Source organism: Oratosquilla oratoria, chromosome 15, assembly GCF_046742065.1.
Source record: "Oratosquilla oratoria isolate Oo_2021 chromosome 15, ASM4674206v1, whole genome shotgun sequence".
NCBI lineage: Eukaryota > Metazoa > Arthropoda > Malacostraca > Stomatopoda > Squillidae > Oratosquilla > Oratosquilla oratoria.
Window position 1 is genome coordinate 5,413,148 of NC_134791.1, and position 20,635 is coordinate 5,433,782.

General features: G+C 45.6%; 1 protein-coding gene across 12 annotated transcripts in view; it reads right to left on the minus strand.

Annotated features, from left to right (window-relative positions):
• Pkn (serine/threonine-protein kinase N) overlaps positions 1 to 20,635 on the minus strand; it is a 365,893-nt gene that overhangs the window by 3,183 nt on the left and 342,075 nt on the right. For 8 of the 12 annotated variants that reach the window (XM_076198503.1, XM_076198501.1, XM_076198504.1 and 5 more), the window contains 3 exons: positions 1,983 to 2,252; positions 1,062 to 1,418; positions 52 to 423 (listed from right to left, as the gene is read on the minus strand). In XM_076198503.1, the coding sequence (XP_076054618.1) occupies positions 52 to 423; positions 1,062 to 1,418; positions 1,983 to 2,252 (999 nt within the window). The remainder of the gene's footprint in view (positions 1 to 51; positions 424 to 1,061; positions 1,419 to 1,982; positions 2,253 to 20,635) is intronic. The other 4 variants (XM_076198498.1, XM_076198496.1, XM_076198499.1 and 1 more) reach the window with 2 other exon arrangements.

The following is a 20,635-nucleotide window of genomic DNA, read 5'->3' on the forward strand; positions in this document are numbered from 1 at the left end:
CTATGAAACAATGTGTAGAAATTTAATTACACAAGGAACTTGTTATCTTACCTCACCAACTAGCATTTCAAAGATGAGCACACCAAGCCCCCACCAATCCACTGCACGGGTATAGGACGTCTCCGTCAAGACTTCTGGGGCCAAGAATTCCGGTGTTCCGCAGAAGGTGCCAGTCCGGTCTCCATAACCCATCCCTTCTTTGCAGAGCCCGAAATCTGCAATTTTGACGTAGCCCTCCGTATCTAGGAGGAGGTTGTCTAACTTGAGGTCGCGGTAGATAATTTTATTGTCGTGAAGGTACTGCAGGCCTAGAACCACGCAGGCAGCATAGAAAACGGCACGAGGCTCATCAAACACATCTGCATGGATGTGCATCATGAGGTCACCACCAGCAGCGTACTCCATCACAAAACATACATGACTCTGCAACACAAAGAATAAAATTTAGAATTAACAAATGATACTTATAAAGCATTGAATAAAAGCACCCAAGGTTCCTTTCTCCTTATAAGGGGGTTGCACACAAACAATGACATCATTAACAAATAAAACCCACTCAACCACCTCTCCCATCTCAGCACCTTGCAGATGAAGGGTTGCACTGTTCCTTGCTACACTGCTCGAGTCAAACGCTATGCAGGAAAGCACAGTTCTTTCACAGCAGCAGTCAAGGGCCAAAGCTGGTTTACCCCCACTGATTCACCATATGGCGATTCCCTTTCCACTAACCTTCATCCACAAATGAAGCAGATGAGAACTTCCCTTTTTGCAATGTCATACTTTCATTTAAAGGGATAACATACATACATATACCAAAGGCTTTTTTCCCCTTATAAGGAAGGTAGCCAAAAAGAAAAAGGCATAAAAACCACTCCCACCCATTCCATCCCTATCACACTCCATTCCCCTCCATATATTCCTGAGATTACATTAAAAGTGTTATCCCTTTACTTTCTTTACTAGGAGTAAAGGGGACAACACTTTAAACATAATCTCAGGAATATATGCATCAACGATGGACTAAATTTGGGTAAACAAGGAATGGAGAACAATTCTCTTACCTCTGTCTGGAAGCAAGCAAACAAGTTGACAAGGAAGGGATGTCTGACAGAGTTGGCTACTTCGAAGATGCGTTTCTCAGCTAAGAGACTCTCCACCTCATCTCTGGCAATGATGTCGCCTTTCTTCAATGCCTTGATGGCGAAGTACTCGCCAGTATTCTTGTACTGACCCAATATGACCTTGCCAAAATGACCTCGCCCCAGTACCGAGATAAAGCGGAACTGGTCGAGGCCCATGGAGCCATACTGAGAATTACGATGAGTCTCGTATGCAGAATCTCGATGCTCTCGGTCAAACCGGGACAGGGCCAAGTGCCTGCTATCCTCCCCAGCAGGTGTAGATTCTCGGCCAGTAGACTGCAAAAAATGTGAACAGTTAGTACTAACGAAACAGGGTTAATATGACACGACGATAAGTATAGCAAGTTAATATATCCAGATACTGTAAACTGCAGAAGAGAAATAAGTAATAAATGGCAAAGTTACTGATTTTACTAGCTTTGTCAACAGTCAAGCACATCCATGCCAGAAGAGCCAGTCGTAAATCAACCGGAGGAGCGCAGCTAATTCGTGGCTCTGTCTTTCTGATGCATTAATAGTTAATGTAGCTCCTGTCACCCCGAAAGCTCAAGAACCCCTTTCAATGCTGCCCGAACATACACTACAGTAGCAGTATAAACAACTGCGAGATTAATAGGAGCAGTATTAGCATTTCCAAATACCTAATGAGAAAATAAGGGGGTAAGGCTACTGGTAGTCGGCACTCTGATCTTAGTGAAGGTGGGGGGAGGGGGGTTAGTAGAGCAAGGCAATGTTAAGGGTAACAGATTAAGCAGAGCGGCTGGGAGGGCAGTGGCAGCAACAGCAGCAAAACAACTTTTTTGACACGATGAAGGGCCGTGGTGTGGGCGGAAGGAATACCTGGTCTTTTGGCATGGTGACATGGTAGGAAGAAGGCTGGATGGCGGGCAGCTGGTGATGGCCGTAGTTATTTGCACCCAACGCCTCATCTTCATCCTCCTGCTCCTCCACTACTCCACCACCAACTCCCTCAATCACCCCAACCTCTTCCTCGGGCACTTCTTCTATACTGACCTGGCCCTCTGTGTCGGCCAGGGTTCCTGGGGCATGACCCAGCCCTGTTTCCGTGCCCTCGCCCTCATTAAGGAAGTTGAATTCGTTCAGCGCATTCTGAACAATAAAAGAAAGAGAATCAGAACAAAGGAGAAAATGGAAAATAAAAAATATAAAAAAATAAAGATTATTGGAGGAAGACAGTAAAACTTCATGAAAAAAAAGTTGAATTAAAAGAGGTTCTATAACAAAATACAAGGGAAGGTGAAATGAGTACAGTATCGACAGGAAAACAAAATTGAACGGATACTGAATATGTACAGGAACATGATTCTTTCCCTTTCTTTTTCAAAAATCAACAAAAACAGTAAAACAGGGATCTAGGGAAATTCATAAACAGGCGAAAACAAAAACGGAAAAAGGGAAGAGGATGTCACCAAGGAATCAACAGTAAACAGGACAGTTTGGCCACTTGCTTGTATCTTTACGATTCCAATTTGCACCCCTTTTAATTGTATATGTGTTGCTTTTATTTTTACTTTTGGAAATTCAGTACAGGGAATGGTTTCTATGCCAGATCGCAAAGACGCCTCTAAATTTCGTACAAAATAAGTGTTGCCTTTCTTGTAGTTCTAAATTACGGGGGGGAAAATGTGCGTACCAGCAATTTGTGTGTCCGACATTTACCTGTAACAGGCCAGTCCAGGTATCTGTGTTGAGGATGGTTTTAATGACATGGACGAGTGCTTGGAGGTTGAGATTGAGTGTGTTCACGTTGTGGTTGAGGAGGGCCATCAGAAGGGACACGAGCCCTTCTTGCTGCCACTCCTCGATGCCTTCTGGGCCGCTCCGCCAACCCCAGGGTTGGACCGGGTCCCTGTGGTGTTCCGAATAAATCCTTTTTCTCGGATGATTCTGATCACAGACTAACATTTTAGTTCTTTCACTTCCCATCTCCATTCGTCACAATTAAATCTCAGTGCGCTACGTCGGATTTTCTACACTGACGTATAACATTACACAAGTGTTCTAGCAATGCAACTACTTCCCGACGATGACAGTAGGCTCTATTTGTAGGCTGGGAGTTGATCGAATGCCTGATAGGCAAAGATAACCTGATATGAGCTATCAGTCTGTCTTCCAGATATCTGATCTGATCTGAGTCTCCGTGGAGTCTTGCTTGTCCTGCTGAGGATGTATTTCGCTGCATTCAACTTAATGTGGTTTACGGCATGAGGTTATTTCCATAGTAACCCAGAGTAACCTCAGCTCACCCTCCAAAATTTCAAAATTTCTTTGCATTTCTTCATAAAAGTTCAGTGTGGACTCACATTTATTAAACATAGTAACTGTTTTAAGTTAGAAGCTGGATGATATAAAGACACTTAGCAAGGGTTTAGAGGTTATATATTTTTTCAATTAATGAAAAATATTTACATAAATTTATATCTGTGGTTCTCAACCTGGGGGCTATGGGGGGTCTTCAAGGGAACCATGACAAGAATTTTGGGGGGCCATCACCTCCTGCTGTTACAAATCATACATTTCTATATATATTGTGAGGAATTTGGAGAGAGAGAGAGAGAAAAAAAAAAAAAAAAAACTGTCCTGGCAAAAGAAATACAAGATAATTATGATTAATCAACATTCTATTATTATTATCATTACTATTATATTTTACTTTTTGGCTGGGTGGGATTTGGGGGATAAAATGAAGGGTAACCAAATAAATGTTGAAAATTCATGAAAGATGGGGGGGGGGTGAAAAAGATTGAGAACCACGGGCTTAGATAAGCAAATGAATAAGCCAGTCGGTCATTTGGCTAATATGTTCGAGTCCCGCACTTCTCTCAGTTTCCTCCAAGTAGCGACCCTGTTGCCTCAAGCGCCTAACGGATCAGAAGTGCTTCGGCCGCAGCAACACGGCGCCGACTGGCGTAAACTTCTCACCCCTTTGTATGATATTACCGTTGGGATGGAAGTGCCGGTTCCGCCCGCGAAATACTATGAAACGAATCCAAGAGATTTGACACACAGAGTCAGACGATTTCGTTCAGCTTAATGGAGGAATCCCCGAGCGCCGGAGGATGAGGCGAAGGGCCTCGGTTTGTGAAATGCTGCCCATTGGGTCCTTGCCATACCAACAATGACATCAACGTCGACCACAAACGCATCTCTTCAGCAGTTGGAACCTCCCCCCAATACCCAATTTCCCTTACGATCGCAACGTTTCCCGGATACGATAGTAAGATGTGGCGGAACGTGCTCCAAGGCAAGATCGAGAGAATACAAGGTCTACTCAACAGCTATCCAGTATTTAGGTTGTTTGCGCATTGACGTCACTAGAAGTGCTTGGCCCAAAGACTATATAGGAAAGACAGGAAAGCTCACGGAGAGCCGCATCGTCCACATACATTTTACTGTGCGGCTCTCTCACTAGATGGCGTTTATATCAATCACCAGTTTTAACTGCATCGTCTGTTTCTTTATTAAATATGTCAAAGATAAACCACAAGAACATTTTTCCAAAATGAAACCCCCATTTTAACGGTTGCAGAACATGAAATAGGTAAGTCTCCCAGAAACTCTGTGGTGCCTGTACGTTTTCTCTTTTACCTAACATTTTCACTTACGTTTTCACCATTTTCTCTGTGGGCTCCCCTTCAGATGACGTCACAACATGCGCGCGAGCAGACCTTGTTTTCTCTCGATCTTGCTCCAAGGGACATCAACGCTAATCTTACAATCGTATAAAGTTTGGAACTTTAGCTAAAGTAAAATAAATAAATAAATAATAAAAAATAAATTAGATAATAATAAACAAATATTTAAAACTATATAAAAAACGAGAAGCACCTCGATGTCCTGAAGGTGATCCTCGACCTGCTCCTTGGCCCAAGGAGCGACGACGGTGTACAAGAACCGAGCCACGCTCATAACGCTGGCCATCGTCCCACTCCGGGCACAGGTGGCATGTAACAAAAAATATTCCAACTCGAAGTTCTTCCTATGGGGCACCTGGTTCGCGTTTGACAACTCGAACACTCAAGTTTCACACAACACTGGAGGATGAGAGGGACTTCGGGAGCCACAAGCTGAAGATGGTCAATTCGAGGTAATGGGTGGAGGAGGGGAGGGGAGGGAAGGAGATCCGTGGATCGTACCTATCATACTCGACATCACCGTTCTGCATGTGCGTGCCACGGGTCACATCCCAGGTACCCAACGAGTGGCACTTAGGTGACGGTGACTGCGTGACGGCCTGATTCCCGGCTCCTGGAGATCATCCAGGTCCTCCTTATCTTCAAGGATCCTTCCCCCCCAGCACCCCCGCCGTCCCCTAAGCCTACGGTGCGCGAGTGCTGTCCAACACGTAGATCGAGACGCGAGGGCACTTTGACCCTGGCACTTCGGAAAGAGGAAGGATTCTTCGAATGCCACTGGACCTTGAGGCCTACGGTGCACTGCGCATGCGCGTGAGTCAGAGTACCGACGTGACACTGTTTTTTTCTTAACACACTCGGCCGGGTACTTGAGTCTTACTGTGACTGCCGCCAGGCAATTTTAATCAGCCGAGGGGGAGATTTTAGTTGTGATTTTGTTTAACTCCTGGAGATCATGTCACAACACACGCGTGCGCACAGACACACACACACACAGACAGATACACACACACATACATGGCGAATGTACACATCTGCGCACACACATGGCGCATGTAACCTACACACATACACAGCGCATGAACACCTATGTGCATACACATGGCGTATGTACACATGCATACACATGGTGTATGTACACATATATACACATGTGACGCATGTACACATATACATACACATGGTACACATATACACATACATGGTGCATGTATGTGTATACACACTATACATACACAGCGTTGCTTTCCTGTTTACTACAATTAGATAAACACACACACACACACACACAGTATCCTGCACATTTGTCAGCCAGTCCGGCATCTGGCTGGGAATTACGCTGACAAGTCTGACCTTTTCCGCCAACTTCGAGTAGACGCAGCTGCTGCTGTGGTACGCTCGACTTGATTCCCGCCCCGTGAGCGCAAAGGTTCTGGTTCGATTCCTACACGTGTATTGACGTGAACCACTTTTCCCAGATGTTAATGTCGATATTTAAACGTGATTTTTCTATAGCGGAAAGTATCTTTTGTTGTTCTATTCACGGAAAATGCGCGAAATAGTTGACCTTGTTACGGGCTCTGTAGTTTACCACCGCTTCTATCCTTACGCCAAACAGTGAGAAATAAACGTGTGTTTGCAAACTTAAAGCCATCCGACGATGCAAGACTTTAGGCCCTGACTGTACCCGTGTCTGGTGCTGCAGCTGTCGGCGCACAGAGGGCAAAGGTGAAGTTTTGGTCCACGTGTTATCTCCTTCGGTTGTCCCTGGGGGGAGGGGGAGAGGGGGGGTTTAGACCCGAGGAAGCCTTGTTTCCATGTTCCTGTCCTTAATTCAGTGACGTGTTTATATTTATCAAAACAAACACCAAATGTTGTACAGCTTCATCAAGTCGTGATACACAAATCCCTGAGACTGAAAATAATCTGCAACTCACGAATCGTCGTACTAATTAAGGCTCCGTCCTCACGTTCTTGTTTCTTTGAGCAAATGTCCGACAATTTCATTTTGCTGAGGTTTTGAACTCGGGACAAAAGTCGAACAAGCGATCTTTCGTTCCGTGTCCAACGTTCAGCTGACTTAAATCACCTGGACTTGCCTACGACAAAAATATTGTAACCAACTCAAAAAGAAAGAAAGAAAAAAATCCTCTTCTAAAAATCTGGACCACGACCTCATCTGATTTTATTCTGGTTAATACCGTCTGGAGATTTTATTCAGCCGAGAAGGGAAAGGGGGAGGGGGGGGACTGAGGTTTCAATAAGCCGTTAGGTTCCTCACTGGTCTTCGCCAAATACTCTTGGCTGAATAAAATACCCTGGCGGCATTAGCCAGGATGAAATATGTATAGAGGTAGCCAACGCGAGGCGAAAGGGGTTAACCCCCCTCCCGCGTATTTGGGGGGAATAAAATACCCCCCCCAAGCGTCAGCCAGAATAAAATGCTTAAATCGCTGCTGGGGCACAGACGGCTCCATCGAGAAAGGGGCGGAGAGAGCATCCCCCCCCCCCATGATCTGGTAAAGATCCCCCAAGGTACTCGCCAGAATAAAATAACCGAATCCCGTCACACCACGGCCGTGTTTCCAGGGGGGGGGGGATTCTGAACGAGGTCAAGCTGTGTCAGCACCGATGCCATTTTGTGGGAATTTTCCAAAATTTTGTGTCCGAGAATTTTGCTCACATGGGATGTTTTGTGAGCAAATTATATGTCCCAATGACCTTATTTGTGTATATCATAATTCCTTCTTTCTGTGGGAAAACGACGTGGAAATCCTGATTTCCTTGTGGGGAAAAAATCTCACTCGTTTGTGGGAACTGGCATACATCCCAGTGGCAACACAGGCTGTGTGCTTGCGTGCTTGCTTGTGTGCACAGACCCGACTCCCCACAGCCACAGCCGCCACCACGGCCGCCACTATCTTATCCGCGACTGCTTGCCCCTTGTCCTCTCCCCCCACCCCCACCTTCCCCCCCTCTCCCCCGCAGTCTTGTAACATCGACCCGTGGCATTCTGCGCAAGGACCAAGTCTGGCACTTGGGACCCCTTATACATTAGGTGCCAACCCCCCCCCCCCAACCCCATCCCACTTTTACCCCAGCTGGCGCCAGGCCATTTATCCCTCCCCCCCCCGCCCCGTGGGTTTGGTAGGGAGTGTGTGTTGTATCCAAATATCAAAAGAAGAAAAACTAGTAAATGTACTATTGATAACCAACAAAGATAACCCAGAACTTAAGAAGAAAATGTCGTATAGGATGTGGAAAAAGAGAGAATTGATGACGTAGCAAAGAAACTGATCAAGGAGGACCATCCCACGGAGAGATCCGAGATTCAAACGAAGAAGACGAAGAAGAAGAAGACGAAGAAGGAAAAAAAAAAAACATAACGCCGATCTAAAGGCGCCACCCCAAATTTCATCGACTTGCCCTCTTGGTGCCAGGCTACTTTCTTTATCTCCGCGGCACTCCCTTGGCACCAAAAGGGGATTGGTGCCAATCTCGACCAACCCTTGACGTAACGGTCGGCACTCTTCGTTTTATCCTGACTACCGCCAGGCGATTTAATTCATATCAGTGGCACCCTCAGACCTCTGGAGCCAAGTCTTCCAGTTCCATGACAAAGACGTCACGAGACATGAAAACGATTCGGAGAACTCTTGTTCCAGTTTGTGGACTAAGACGATGTCCCTTCGGGGGTGCCACGACGAAGGCCACGAAATCACATTGATAACATCCCATCTCTGGCACTGAGGAAATGCTTGGGCTAATCGAAAAGCCAAGTCATCTGTAGTAGACAGCCACGGAACATGGAGGGCAATGGGAGAGGATGGAGGTAGAGGGGGGGGGGAGGTTGCTGTCCGTATACCTATGCACATTGCAAAATGAATAAATGATATGATTTAACGTCACAAACTCCCCATCCCCCATCAGAAGGCTAGAACGGTGGCACCCCCTTACAGAGGACTTTGTAGCGTGGAATTTAATTAACCATACCCTTGGTTTAACTTCGCCGGTGGCAGGATTCGAACCGCCATCCCCTCGACCTTCGCCGCGAGTAACGGCGCCCTAACCCGCTCAGCCAGCATGGGAGGAGAGTGGACAGGAGGAGGAGGAAGAGGAGTGGGCGAAGAAAGTGGAGGAAGAGTAGGAGAGAGGTCACGAAGGAGAAAGAATCCCGAGAAAGGAGGAGAATAGGACAGAAAAAAAAGAGGAAAGATACAGATAACATTTGTACTTATCTTAAATAGATATATGCGAAGAAATTCCTGCCTAGTGACAAGACCCAGAACTGTTTGACCACCTGGTAACTGACCCAAGTACCTGGCCACGTGGTGACTCAAAAAGTGACTGGTAACTGACCAAGGGATTACCCTCACTACAAGGTAATTGTACCAAGAACTGATCAACCACCAGGTAACTGACCCAAGAACTGAATGATCAACTGGTAACTATCCCTAGTATTACCTGACCACCTGGTAACTAACGCAAGTACCTGAACCACTTGTAACTAGGCCAAGATTTGACCAACCACTTGATAAATGAAAAAAAAAAAAAAATGCCTGACCTGTTACCTGGTAACTGATCCAAGCATAGTTTGATCCTTAGCCTCTTTATTTTTCATGCACACACACACACACACACGTTTCACCATTTATCTACCCTGAGGATGTCTAAATAGACTAAAGCGCTCAATCATCAATTTATTGTTTTCCTTGGTGGTTTTTCTGTGTATATATATATATATATATATATATATATATGCATACATCATACCGTACTTGCTAGATTATTTTATTCAATTTTATTTTTTTCTACGCAAAATTAACCCTGCGTCTTACATGCCATATTGCCGTATAAGAAGAGGTTGGGCACAGAATACAGAACGGTCGGTGGTGTTATGGCTATGGGGGATCTGAGCTGACCTATGTTACTCAGTTGTTCAATGAACAATGGCGACGCTGTTTCAGCGGCGACACACTCGTCGTGATTTACCAGAGTATCGCCGTCGCTTTGTAAACAAACCGCTCTCGATCAATGTCGCCGTCGCCAAAGCCTCACACGTCGATACAAAAACTCACATTTCATCTACAAAACACTTTAGATCATTTTCAACACATCTGCGAAGAATGATTTCTTTCAAAATTATAAACATATATCTATGTTAAAAGTATCTTTCCAAAATGGTGCGTCTTATATGGCGATGTGTTTTGTGCCCATAAATATACATCCACATAGCCCTCGGCCACCAGGGCGTCACCGCACTGCAGGGGTAGGACAAGACGCTACCCACCGATGTGTGTCCTTGGGACAGGAGACGGAGATCGGCGTTGCCGACCGGTGATAGGTGGTGACGTCACGCGTTCAAAAGGTGTTCATCAACATGCGGTGTGGGGCCTTGACACGAAGGTGGTGGTGATTGGTGATACGAATGATGATGATAACGATGATAAAGTGGGAAGAGGAAGGAAGGAGGTAGGGGGAGGGGGGGAGTCTCCGGCCGTTGGAAGAGTAACGGAAATAACCGTTCAGGCGGCGGGTTTGATGGGTCGAAGTATGGGGCACGGACGATCAGCTGACCGTTCCATGGCGATGATAATGAATACATAATGAATGATGCAATTCGACCGAGTGTTACACCGATGGTGCTACAGATTAGCGGCGTGGCGAGGGTGAGGAAGTGGAGGAGGAGGGGGAGGAGAAAGAGGAGGACCGACATCGCCCCAGCACAAACACCTCCATGTCTCACTTGAGTCACTTTATTCTGGCCAACGCCCGACGATGTTGTAGGCGTGAGGAGGACCTCGGAGTACCTCGAACTTGAGCCCCTCGCTTCTTCCTTGAAGAGGATCGCACAAGGCTGACCTCAACAAGTCCGTGCTAGAAAACTCAAGACACAATTACCTTTACCATTTTTGTTCTGATTCAACGCTAGACGATTTTATTCAGCTCAAAGGAACGCCTGCATCCAGGCAACGCCGCCCATCCGCCTATGCGACCAAGCACCCTCCTCACCAACGCCCACCCACAGCCATACCCACCTACGCCCACACCCGTCCACCCCCATGTCCACACACACCTCCACACCCACGCTTAGACCTACCCATACGCCTACACTCAGACCTACCCATACGCCTACACTCAGACCTACCCATACGCCCACGCTCACACCCGCCCACCTTCACCCATCCGCTTCGGGCGAGTATTTATTTCGAGTATTTATTTTATCTATTTATTGTATTTTTTTTTTTTTTATCTTCGACCGTGTCTGAAGTCGTGAAGTCTCGCGAAGTATCACACACAGATACATCCACCACCACATGAAAACAGACGAGTATTAAAACGTTCATTCATTCTGCATTACGTCAGAGTGACGCACACGTGATGACGTAGATTTTACGTCAACGTGATTGCGTCGTTTTGACGCAAACACGCGATTGCGTCATTTTGACCTGACCACGAAACCGAATCAATGACTGACATTTCTCTCTCTCAAAGGTGAATAAAATCGCCTAGAGCCAGGGGAGGGGGAATGGAAAGGTGCCAACAGGTACGCAAGGGAATTTTGTGTTTCTGTATTACCGGCGCCTAGACACCTTCTAGTTCGACAGAACTCTACAAACACACTGTTACTATGTAACATCGTGGAGTTTCACAAGTACTCCACTATAATAGATAATAGGCCTACGCTATACGTCTTTCTCTTATCACTCGCACGCACGCACTCACACACACAAGCACATAGACAAGAGTCGGCACATTTCCTTTTAAAACAATGTCCTTCTCCAGTTCCAAATATACTTTATCAAGAAGAAAAATCAAAGAAGATTGGATACAAAACACTCTGACACCTGAAAAATCTGTTTATCACAAGGAAAATTAAAACCAAGATCAAGAAAAAAAAGAAAGGAGAGAGTGAGAGAGATATATATATAGAGAGTGAGAGAGAGTGAGAGAGAGAGAGGCTGAAGTTATAGCGTCCTTACCAACATAAGTAATCCTTATCGACAATTTTCAGCTTCCCACGCCTACCCCCCCCTCACCCCCCATCGTGCTTCAACAGCGAGATAACTACCCAAGGACACTGTCATGGACAGTCAGACATGCAAGCAAGCTCCAAGATTATCCCACCCACCCCAAGATAAAAACCTACTGTATCCTCTTGGGGAGATTAAGATATCCCCCCCGATCTGTGTGTGTGTATGTGTGTGTGCGTGCTCATTCGTGGCTGGTCTGTATGCTTCTAGGATACATGTTATCTGTCTACCTGTCTGTCTGTCTCTCACACGCTCAAAATCTGAGAGATATAAATAGTCCAGGCGGGACACCATAGGCATAGGTCATAACCGTGTCTACTACAATTAGGTAAGACACACACACACACACACACACACACACACACGCGCGCGCGCGCGCTCGACCAACAATTCAGCGATCCAAGTTCAAGTCCCATCCAGGGATGAAAATTTCATCATTGATACCATGTGAGCCGGTACCCCAACTTTGGTGGGCAAAGGGTTGTGTGTGTGTGTGTGTGTGTGTGTGTGTAAGGCCAACATTACCCATCGATCGGGCCATACTCGAATACGAGCTCTGAATTCTCACCCGAGAGGATAATTGCTGTCGATCACGAGTCCAGCACGTGATTAAAGCCTCTGGTGGTGGTGAAGCATAGGATAAGGGTATTGCTGGAATTCCATCCCCACCCCCCGATGCGATCGAGATGTGGGCCAACTGTAGTGCCAACTAGTGTCTCTGTGGGGCAACTGTAGTGCCAACTAGTGTCTCTGTGGGGCAACTGTAGTGCCAACTACTGTCTCTGTGGGCCAACTGTTGTGCCAACTAGTGTCTCTGTGGGGCAACTGTAGTGCCAACTACTGTCTCTGTGGGGCAACTGTAGTGCCAACTACTGTCTCTGTGGGGCAACTGTAGTGCCAACTAGTGTCTCTGTGGGGCAACTGCAGTGCCAACTACTGTCTCTCTGTGGGCCAACTGCAGTGCCAACTACTGCCAACTAGTCTTTCTCCGTGTGCCAACTGCAGTGCAAAGTATTCCCAACTGTTGTGTCAAGTAGTGCTAACTAGTGGATCTCCCTGTGGACCAACAGTAGTGCCAATTAGTGCCAACTAGTGTTTCTGTATGGCACAGTGTTTCTGCGGGCCAACTGTAGTGCCAAGTAGTGCCAAGCAGTGTTTCTCTGTGACACGGGCAAATTATGCATGCTCAGCGAATGATAAGGCCAAAGATAGTCGGGAGGACGGGATCCCAATGACGACCCAAGGACAACAATAACGGGAAAATAACATGACGAACATGAGTACCTCCTTCTCCTCCTCTCCCCGTCACCCTCCGCGCAGCATCACACCTATAGAAAAAGCATTAAGCCCACAAAATATGCTTACCCACGGACACGGTTCGTTGGTGTATTGGTTAGCATGAAGGAGACGCTATGACTGAGGTCCAAGGTCGTTCCCCGCTCAGGACTTGACAGCTTCACTAATACCGCAAACTGTTACTGTTCCTCTTGAGCAATGGGATAAGTGTGTGATATCAAGGCAGGTCAGGGCTTGAGAGTCCAATTGGAGTGGGGAGGGAGGAGGGGGGAGAGGGGGAGGGGGAAGCACCCGGAAGCAGCCCTTCTCGTTTAGGGTGCACAGCCCCCTCTCTCCCATCTCCGAACTGGGTGGCGGGGGTCAGGGATACACGGATGGGGAAGGGGGGGGGGTCGCCCCCTGAGAGGTCAATAAGCTAATTGCAAACAAGTCCTTGTACGTCATATGGGTTTAACCTTATATTCGTAGTTTTTTGTTTTGTTTTATAAATCTGGGAAAATATATTACGTTTACCTTTTAACCCGAAGTCTCATTCGAGAAAGATAATTATCTGTCGGGCCGGATTCCATGAGACTTGATGATTATTTCAAGGGCACAAGGAAACGCACACGCACGTACACACACACACACACACACACAGGTATGGTTAATTGGAGAGTAAAGAACAGGACCCCACGAGTTTCTCTCTTCCTGTATACTACCATCAGGTCAATACAATAAGGTAAAACGGACAACAATAACGGGAGTGAGAGAGAGAGAGATGAGAATGATTCCTTCATGATAACCATATTGCGACAGGCATCAGCTAAAGCACCCCCCTCTCCCCCCTAACCCCCCCCCCCCGGTCTGATTACTCCTTGTTCAACGACGCCCCCCTTGGGGTGACCCAGAGGGAGGGTTTTTTCGAGTGGCGATTCAAAAATAGCCTTCGCAGCACTCAAGACTTGGTCAATTGTCCGCCGCTGCTGCCGCCGCCCACTCCAGAAATTAATCTTCTGGAGGACAGCAAGATCACGTTTGTCGTGCTTGAAGTGTCCGGCTTCGAAAATAAATAAACATGGTCCAGAGTCTGTACCCCGTCCGACAAATATAAACATCGGTGGCCTTGAAATGAAAGCGTCTCTTGTAGGCGAAGTCGAAACGTTGGGGAATAAAGTACTTCGGCGCCATCATGGAGTCTCTCTCTACTACTCCAACAAATCATAAATAAATAAATAAATAAAAATATATGTTTAAACACGTGTTCGGTACTGTAACCCAAACACAGAACGATTGAAAAAAAGATAAATAATAAATAAATATATAAATAAATAAAATAATAATAATAAAGGAAATAAACAAGTGTGTGAGAGTAGACACTCCATCACAGATTAGTGTGACGTAGCGAGACTACCATGAAAGAACATACACAACACCACATCTTCCGAGCGCTATCATACATACACACACAGACACACACTTGTATGTACATATACATATATATATATATATATACATATATATATATGCTAATAAGAATGAGTAATTTTGTTAATTATGCAAGAGTGGTAATTTTTGCATATCTTATATATATATATATATATATATATATATAAATATATATATTTCACTGATGAAAAATGTAGTAGCACATTAGTAAATCTAAATCAAAACAATAGTCGGAGCAGAAGAAAAAACTGGAAACGGTGATTCTATTATTTCGACAGTAAGCTACAGTCCTCTTCAGTTGTGAATAGGATAACTTACGGTCAAAATATATAGACTCACCATTCCCAGTTTTTCTTCTGCTTTGACTGTGGTTTTATCATATTATATATATATATATATATATATATATATATATATATATATATATATGGAAATAAACTCTCCTACTGGGATTCGAACCCTTGCCAGAGCGGCTTGCTTCGTAAAAGGCGAGGGTTCGAATCCTAGTAGGAGAGTTTATTTCCAAAATGTCAAAATGACACAAATATATATATATATATATATATGTATATATATATATATATATTTTTATCTTTTTTCATATATACAAATATATATATATTGTTATATATATATATATATATATATATATATATATATATACACGCACACACACACACAGTTATACTGATGATGGATCAATTCACAGAACGAAACCCCAAGTTTACTATCAATTATAAGTACGGTTCTGATCGGCATCAAATATATGATACGTCGCATGACATCTGATCATTTCTAGGAAATCAACAAGAGAGAGAGAGAGAGAGAGAAATGACCTTGAGCCATCTCTTTACTTAAGTACAGCTGGCTTCACATCTGGGTACCACACTCTTGTGTCGCTCCCGGAAGCCTCTTTACGTCAACCACATACACCTACAGAGATCGTAAATCACCAACGGACGTCGTAAATCTACGATCTAAAAAACGCCACAAGCTTCCTTCAGAAGGCATCAGCCACTGTAGAAGTGGAGGCGACTCTACATAATATTCATAAGTGACGTGAGACTATTTATGGTACGGGGTGTATATATAACAACAACCCTCGTGGTTCCGTCGCTCGCCTATCAATAAGGGTTATCTGTTCCAGAGTATGGCACAGTACAGTGAGCCTTAAAAGGGCGAAAATAACATCGATAGGGCGATTGGTTGGACCCTCGAGGCGAGATAGGCCTTCTTGATAGAGCTTCAGAACCCTCAATTCGATCATTAACCCCCTCCTTTCCCTCCTGGGGGGAGAGAAGGAGGAAGGAGGAGAGGTCCGTTTACGGATTTTATTCTGGTTCGAGTTTGACAGTTTTTATTCGGTTGAGGGTGGAGGTGGGTGGGAGGGTGGAGGTTTTGGAATATTTGTCTTGGGTCAAAATAGGTTTCAGATTGATAGCCGGGGGGGGGAGGGGGGTGACAAAGAGACACTCCACCTCTCTATTCCCCCCAAGCCCCCTCCCAAAGTCCACCAGCCCCCCACCCCACCACCAACTTACATTGAATTCTAACCTTAAATACTAATATAATTATCTGGAAGTCCTGGAAAAAGCCTCTACTTCGTAATCATGTAGCAATTGGAATTGGTCCCCGTATCTAGATGCTAGGGTGGTGGACTACACAAGCTTGATTACAGGGGGATACCGAGATCGTTCAGTTAAGAACAATTGCCCCTGAGCTCACGTGAGACCTTAGTATCTCACGCGCAAGACTCACGCACAAGGATAGAAGCGCTGGTAGATTAAATCCCGTAATCTCACCGTTTTCTTCACCACCAAAATGATGTCTCCCTTTCTCACGCCTCCACTCCCCGCCCCTAAGGTGATTAAAATCGTCTGCCGACAGGTATTATAAACGACTTAAATAGTATATCGCAGGGAAATCGGCGAGAAGGGAGAGGGGGAGAAAGTGAGTGTGTGTGTGTGTGTGAGAGAGAGAGAGAGTGAGGTGAGAGAGAGAGAGAGAGAGTGAGGTGAGAGAGGGGAGATTGAGGTGTGTGTGAGAGAGAGTGAGGTGAGACACACACACACAGAGAGAGAGAGAGAGAGAGAGGACTACTACCATGGACGTAGAGCATTCAAAGCCACCTTTCTGACGGGCCGACAGACAGACAGACAGACAGACAGACAGACGGGCAGAGTACCCGGGCGTCCTTCATCAGGGGCATCTCGGTCGCTCGCAGGACTAAATTGAAGAGGACAAGATACGATCGCGAGCTCCCCCTCTTCCTCCTCCTCCTCCTCCTCTTCCTCCTCCCTGCTACTGTTTAATACGAGCTGATCCCTCATCATCATTATTTTCTTCTCCTCGGCTCAGCCTCATTACGTCATTGGATCAGACCAACTCGCTCCCGTGGTTGAAAACAGACGTCCACAGGGGTCGGTGTTTCTTGTAGAACGCCTAACACACACACACACACACACACACACACACACACACACACACACACACACACACAGAGTTAATACGATGATCATGATCTATCTTAAAGCAATATAAATGTTAGTGTATACGTCCTTTTGTTATTATAACCATTATTATTATTATTACTATTATTATTTTTATTACCTCGTTATTAAAAGATTTCTGGTCGACACCTTGTTCTTCCACTGCTCCATCCACAGTAATCCACTGACAACAGTCAAAACAAAATCCACTTCTAACAACTGTTACTAACAACAGTTGTCTATGAGCATGCCATGACTCAATGAAACTATAGTTCACTAAAGATTCATTAAAAGATTAAAATAATTCTGACGACCGTTTGAGTATTGGGTAAGTCTATGAGCCTATGGCAAGATATAGACACAGGAGATATAGATAAATAGATAGAGATCGTTTACGACAAAACAAAATTTAACCTTGACTTTCATTCTTGACGTCATCGAAGTTTAAGTTAAACGAGGGTTAAGTTTTCATTAAACTTCCCCTACGAAACTGGTATCTCAACAATGACAACCAAGAGGAGAGAGTGCCTCTCTCTTTCTCTCTCTCTCTCTCTTCTGGCTGATCAAGTTCTCGTCACACTGCCTCGCATCAGGACACAATCGACCACATTGGTGTGCGCGAACACACGCTTGCCTAGTGTTGTTCACCGCCACGGTCTTGGATCACGTGTTGGGCTCGTGACAGCTGTTATCCTCCCGGATGAGAGTTCAGATCTCACATACAGCCCTATCAATGGGTAGTTACCCTACCGGATGAGAGTTCACACCTCATATATAGACCTATCAATGGATAATGCTTTGACCTTACACAAACACATACACACACACACACAAACTCCTTGCTAGAAGTAATGACTTGAAAACATGGTTCTACGCTGTGTGAAGGGAGCGATCTTGGACCTTCCGTGTAAGAGGCCGACACGTTAACCACTACAAGTGTATGTGTACGTGAGAGAGGGCATCAAGGAGAGAGAGAAAGAGAGATGGGGGGAGGGAGGGAAAGAGGGGAGTGGGAGGGAGGGAGGGAAAGAGGGGTGGGAGGGAGGGAAAGAGGGGTGGGAGGGAGGGAGGGAAAGAGGGGTGGGAGGGAGGGAGGGAAAGAGGGGTGGGAGGGAGGGAGGGAAAGAGGGGAGTGGGATGGAGGGAAAGAGGGGAGAGGGAGGGAGGGGATAAGGATGGAGGGAAGTCAACTTTTTATAAGTATTGCGACCACGACCATCAAGAGCGTGACCCAACATCGTGATTAGAGAGACAGAGAGTGAAGAGAGCTCACCCCGAAAGAAGAAGATGAAGAAGAAGAAGAAGAAAAAAAAAATTGCTCATCACAACATACATTCCTCATCAGTGCTACGGAAGGAACCAGAGTTCAAATGTCATGCTGTCACCTTAACCTGGAGTGCATGGCGATCGTGTGTTCATACAATAGGTCCCGCGCTCTAACTCAGCGGTACAGAAGAGAGTCTCTGGATATTTAGATAGAGAGTAGAGGAACAGAGAAAGGAGAGGATATACCCCCCCCTTACGTACTGTGTGGTACTTTTCATCTCATTCTGGCTCTCGTCAGATGATTTTAATCATTTATATGGCGACCTCTGTGTGTGTGTGTGTGTGTGTGTGTGTGTGTGTGTGTGTGTGTGTGTGTATGTGTCCGGGTAGACTCGTTCTCCTATGCCCTGAACGGTGGACCTTAGTGCCTCCGTATTTCGTTATCGTAACGATTTGTGGGCCAGAAAAAAAAAAAAAGAAAAAAAAAAAGGCGTGCGATGAGGAAATTCCTCGATACTGAAAGAACGGATTTTTTTTTTTTTTTTTTTTTTTTTTGTCGCTAGGCTAAAGAACACGACCGAACTAGGTTATTCTTCGCCGCAATGCCTGGGGCGTAACAACAGCACAAGACGTGCCTGTGGCCAGGCGGGCGAGCGAGCGCTGCTGAATCAGACGGATCTTATCGAGGCATGCATGCAGCCAGGCAGCCTTCCCTCCCACCCTCTCCCTCTCCCTCTCCCTCTCCCTCTCCCTCCCCCTCCCTCACTTCCACGGACAAGAGTCAGAACGTGTATATCTCCAGGTACTGAACACTGGTGTCTCCTTGGACCTACCCAAGATTCATCCTGTGATAGTAGATAAATGGACGGAGGGAAAATGAGAGGGAATGAGGGAGAGAGAAGGAGGAGGAAGAGAGGGAATGAGGGAGAGAGAAGGGGGAGGAAGAGAGGGAATGAGGGAGAGAGAAAAAGGAAGAGAGGGAATGAGGGAGAGAGAAGAGGGAAGAGAGGGAATGAGGGAGAAAGAAGAAGGAAGAGAGGGAAGTTAGGGAGATAGAAGAAGAGACAGAGAAGGTGAGGGAGAAGGGAGGGGAAGAAGAAGAGTGGGAGGTTAGGGTGAGGAAGATATACAGCGGGAAGAGAAAGAGGTAGAGGGGGAAGGAGAAGGGGAGACGGGGGAGGGAGAGGGAGGGAGATTGGGGAGATAAGCAGATAGCAATTTGTAATGACAACCTGCACGGTTTCACACGTTGGACATCATAGAATTTCACAGTTACATCAAACTACGACAGAAGTAGAGTCAATTTACTCTGGACTTTAAAAAAATATACTGTACTGTTACTCGAAAAACTACTGTACTAAACTCATTTCACATGGAATAAGAAGTAACTTGTTAAGCTGGATAAACTGATTAAATCGTTGCAACAGGGAGTTATTCTGAAGGGTAAAACTTCCAACTATTTCACGAGTGGAGTTCCTCAGGGTTCCGTTCTGGAGCCACTTATGTCCACAGTATATGATACTGACTATAGACTTAAATCTACTTTCTCCAGATTCATTGATAATAACGAATTGTGCGCAATAGCAAATGATCACTCGAATCAATTGGATATTCAAGGAGATTTAGGAAAAGAAAGAAGGAATAGAAGAAAGGGAGGATGGTGGTTGTCCCTCACCGCGGACAATTAACCGAGTTCTCTGGTTCTCAGTAACTCAACTCTTTGGCTCCCGTGTCCCTTAAGGAAAGGCCCCGTTGCAAGGACGCTCATCATATACTTTATTCTGGCTAGAGCCAAACGTCTCCATTCAGTTTCGTCCAGGCCCTCGCGCCGTTCCTGCTGATGAATGGGTCCCCGCGTGCGTGCATGGCCGTCGGAAGCGGCACTCGTTCTCCTCCTACTACTACGAGTGTGCCCTTTATCAGCTTCTTGGGAGAGATTAGCCCTTATCTTGTATAACCTTCAACCCGAGTGTCACTACGAACACGCTCATCCACCATCGACAACTCTCCGTCACGTGGTGATGTGATGGTCTGCGACCCAAAACAACAACACCAGAATCCAAAAATGGATAAATAAAATACAGAGCACTAAAAACAAATGAATGGACAAGAGTGTCAATAAAATAAATAAATAAATAAATAAATAAATGCAAATAAATATATCGATGAACCAAAACATGGGAACCCAAGAAAAGGAGAACACTATCCGAAACCTGGATGACGTCACCCAAAACAATAACAATGGAACCCAAACCTTATCCAAAATAACAACACTAAAATCCAATTAATAACACTAACAGACAAATGCAACGCTGTAACCCAAG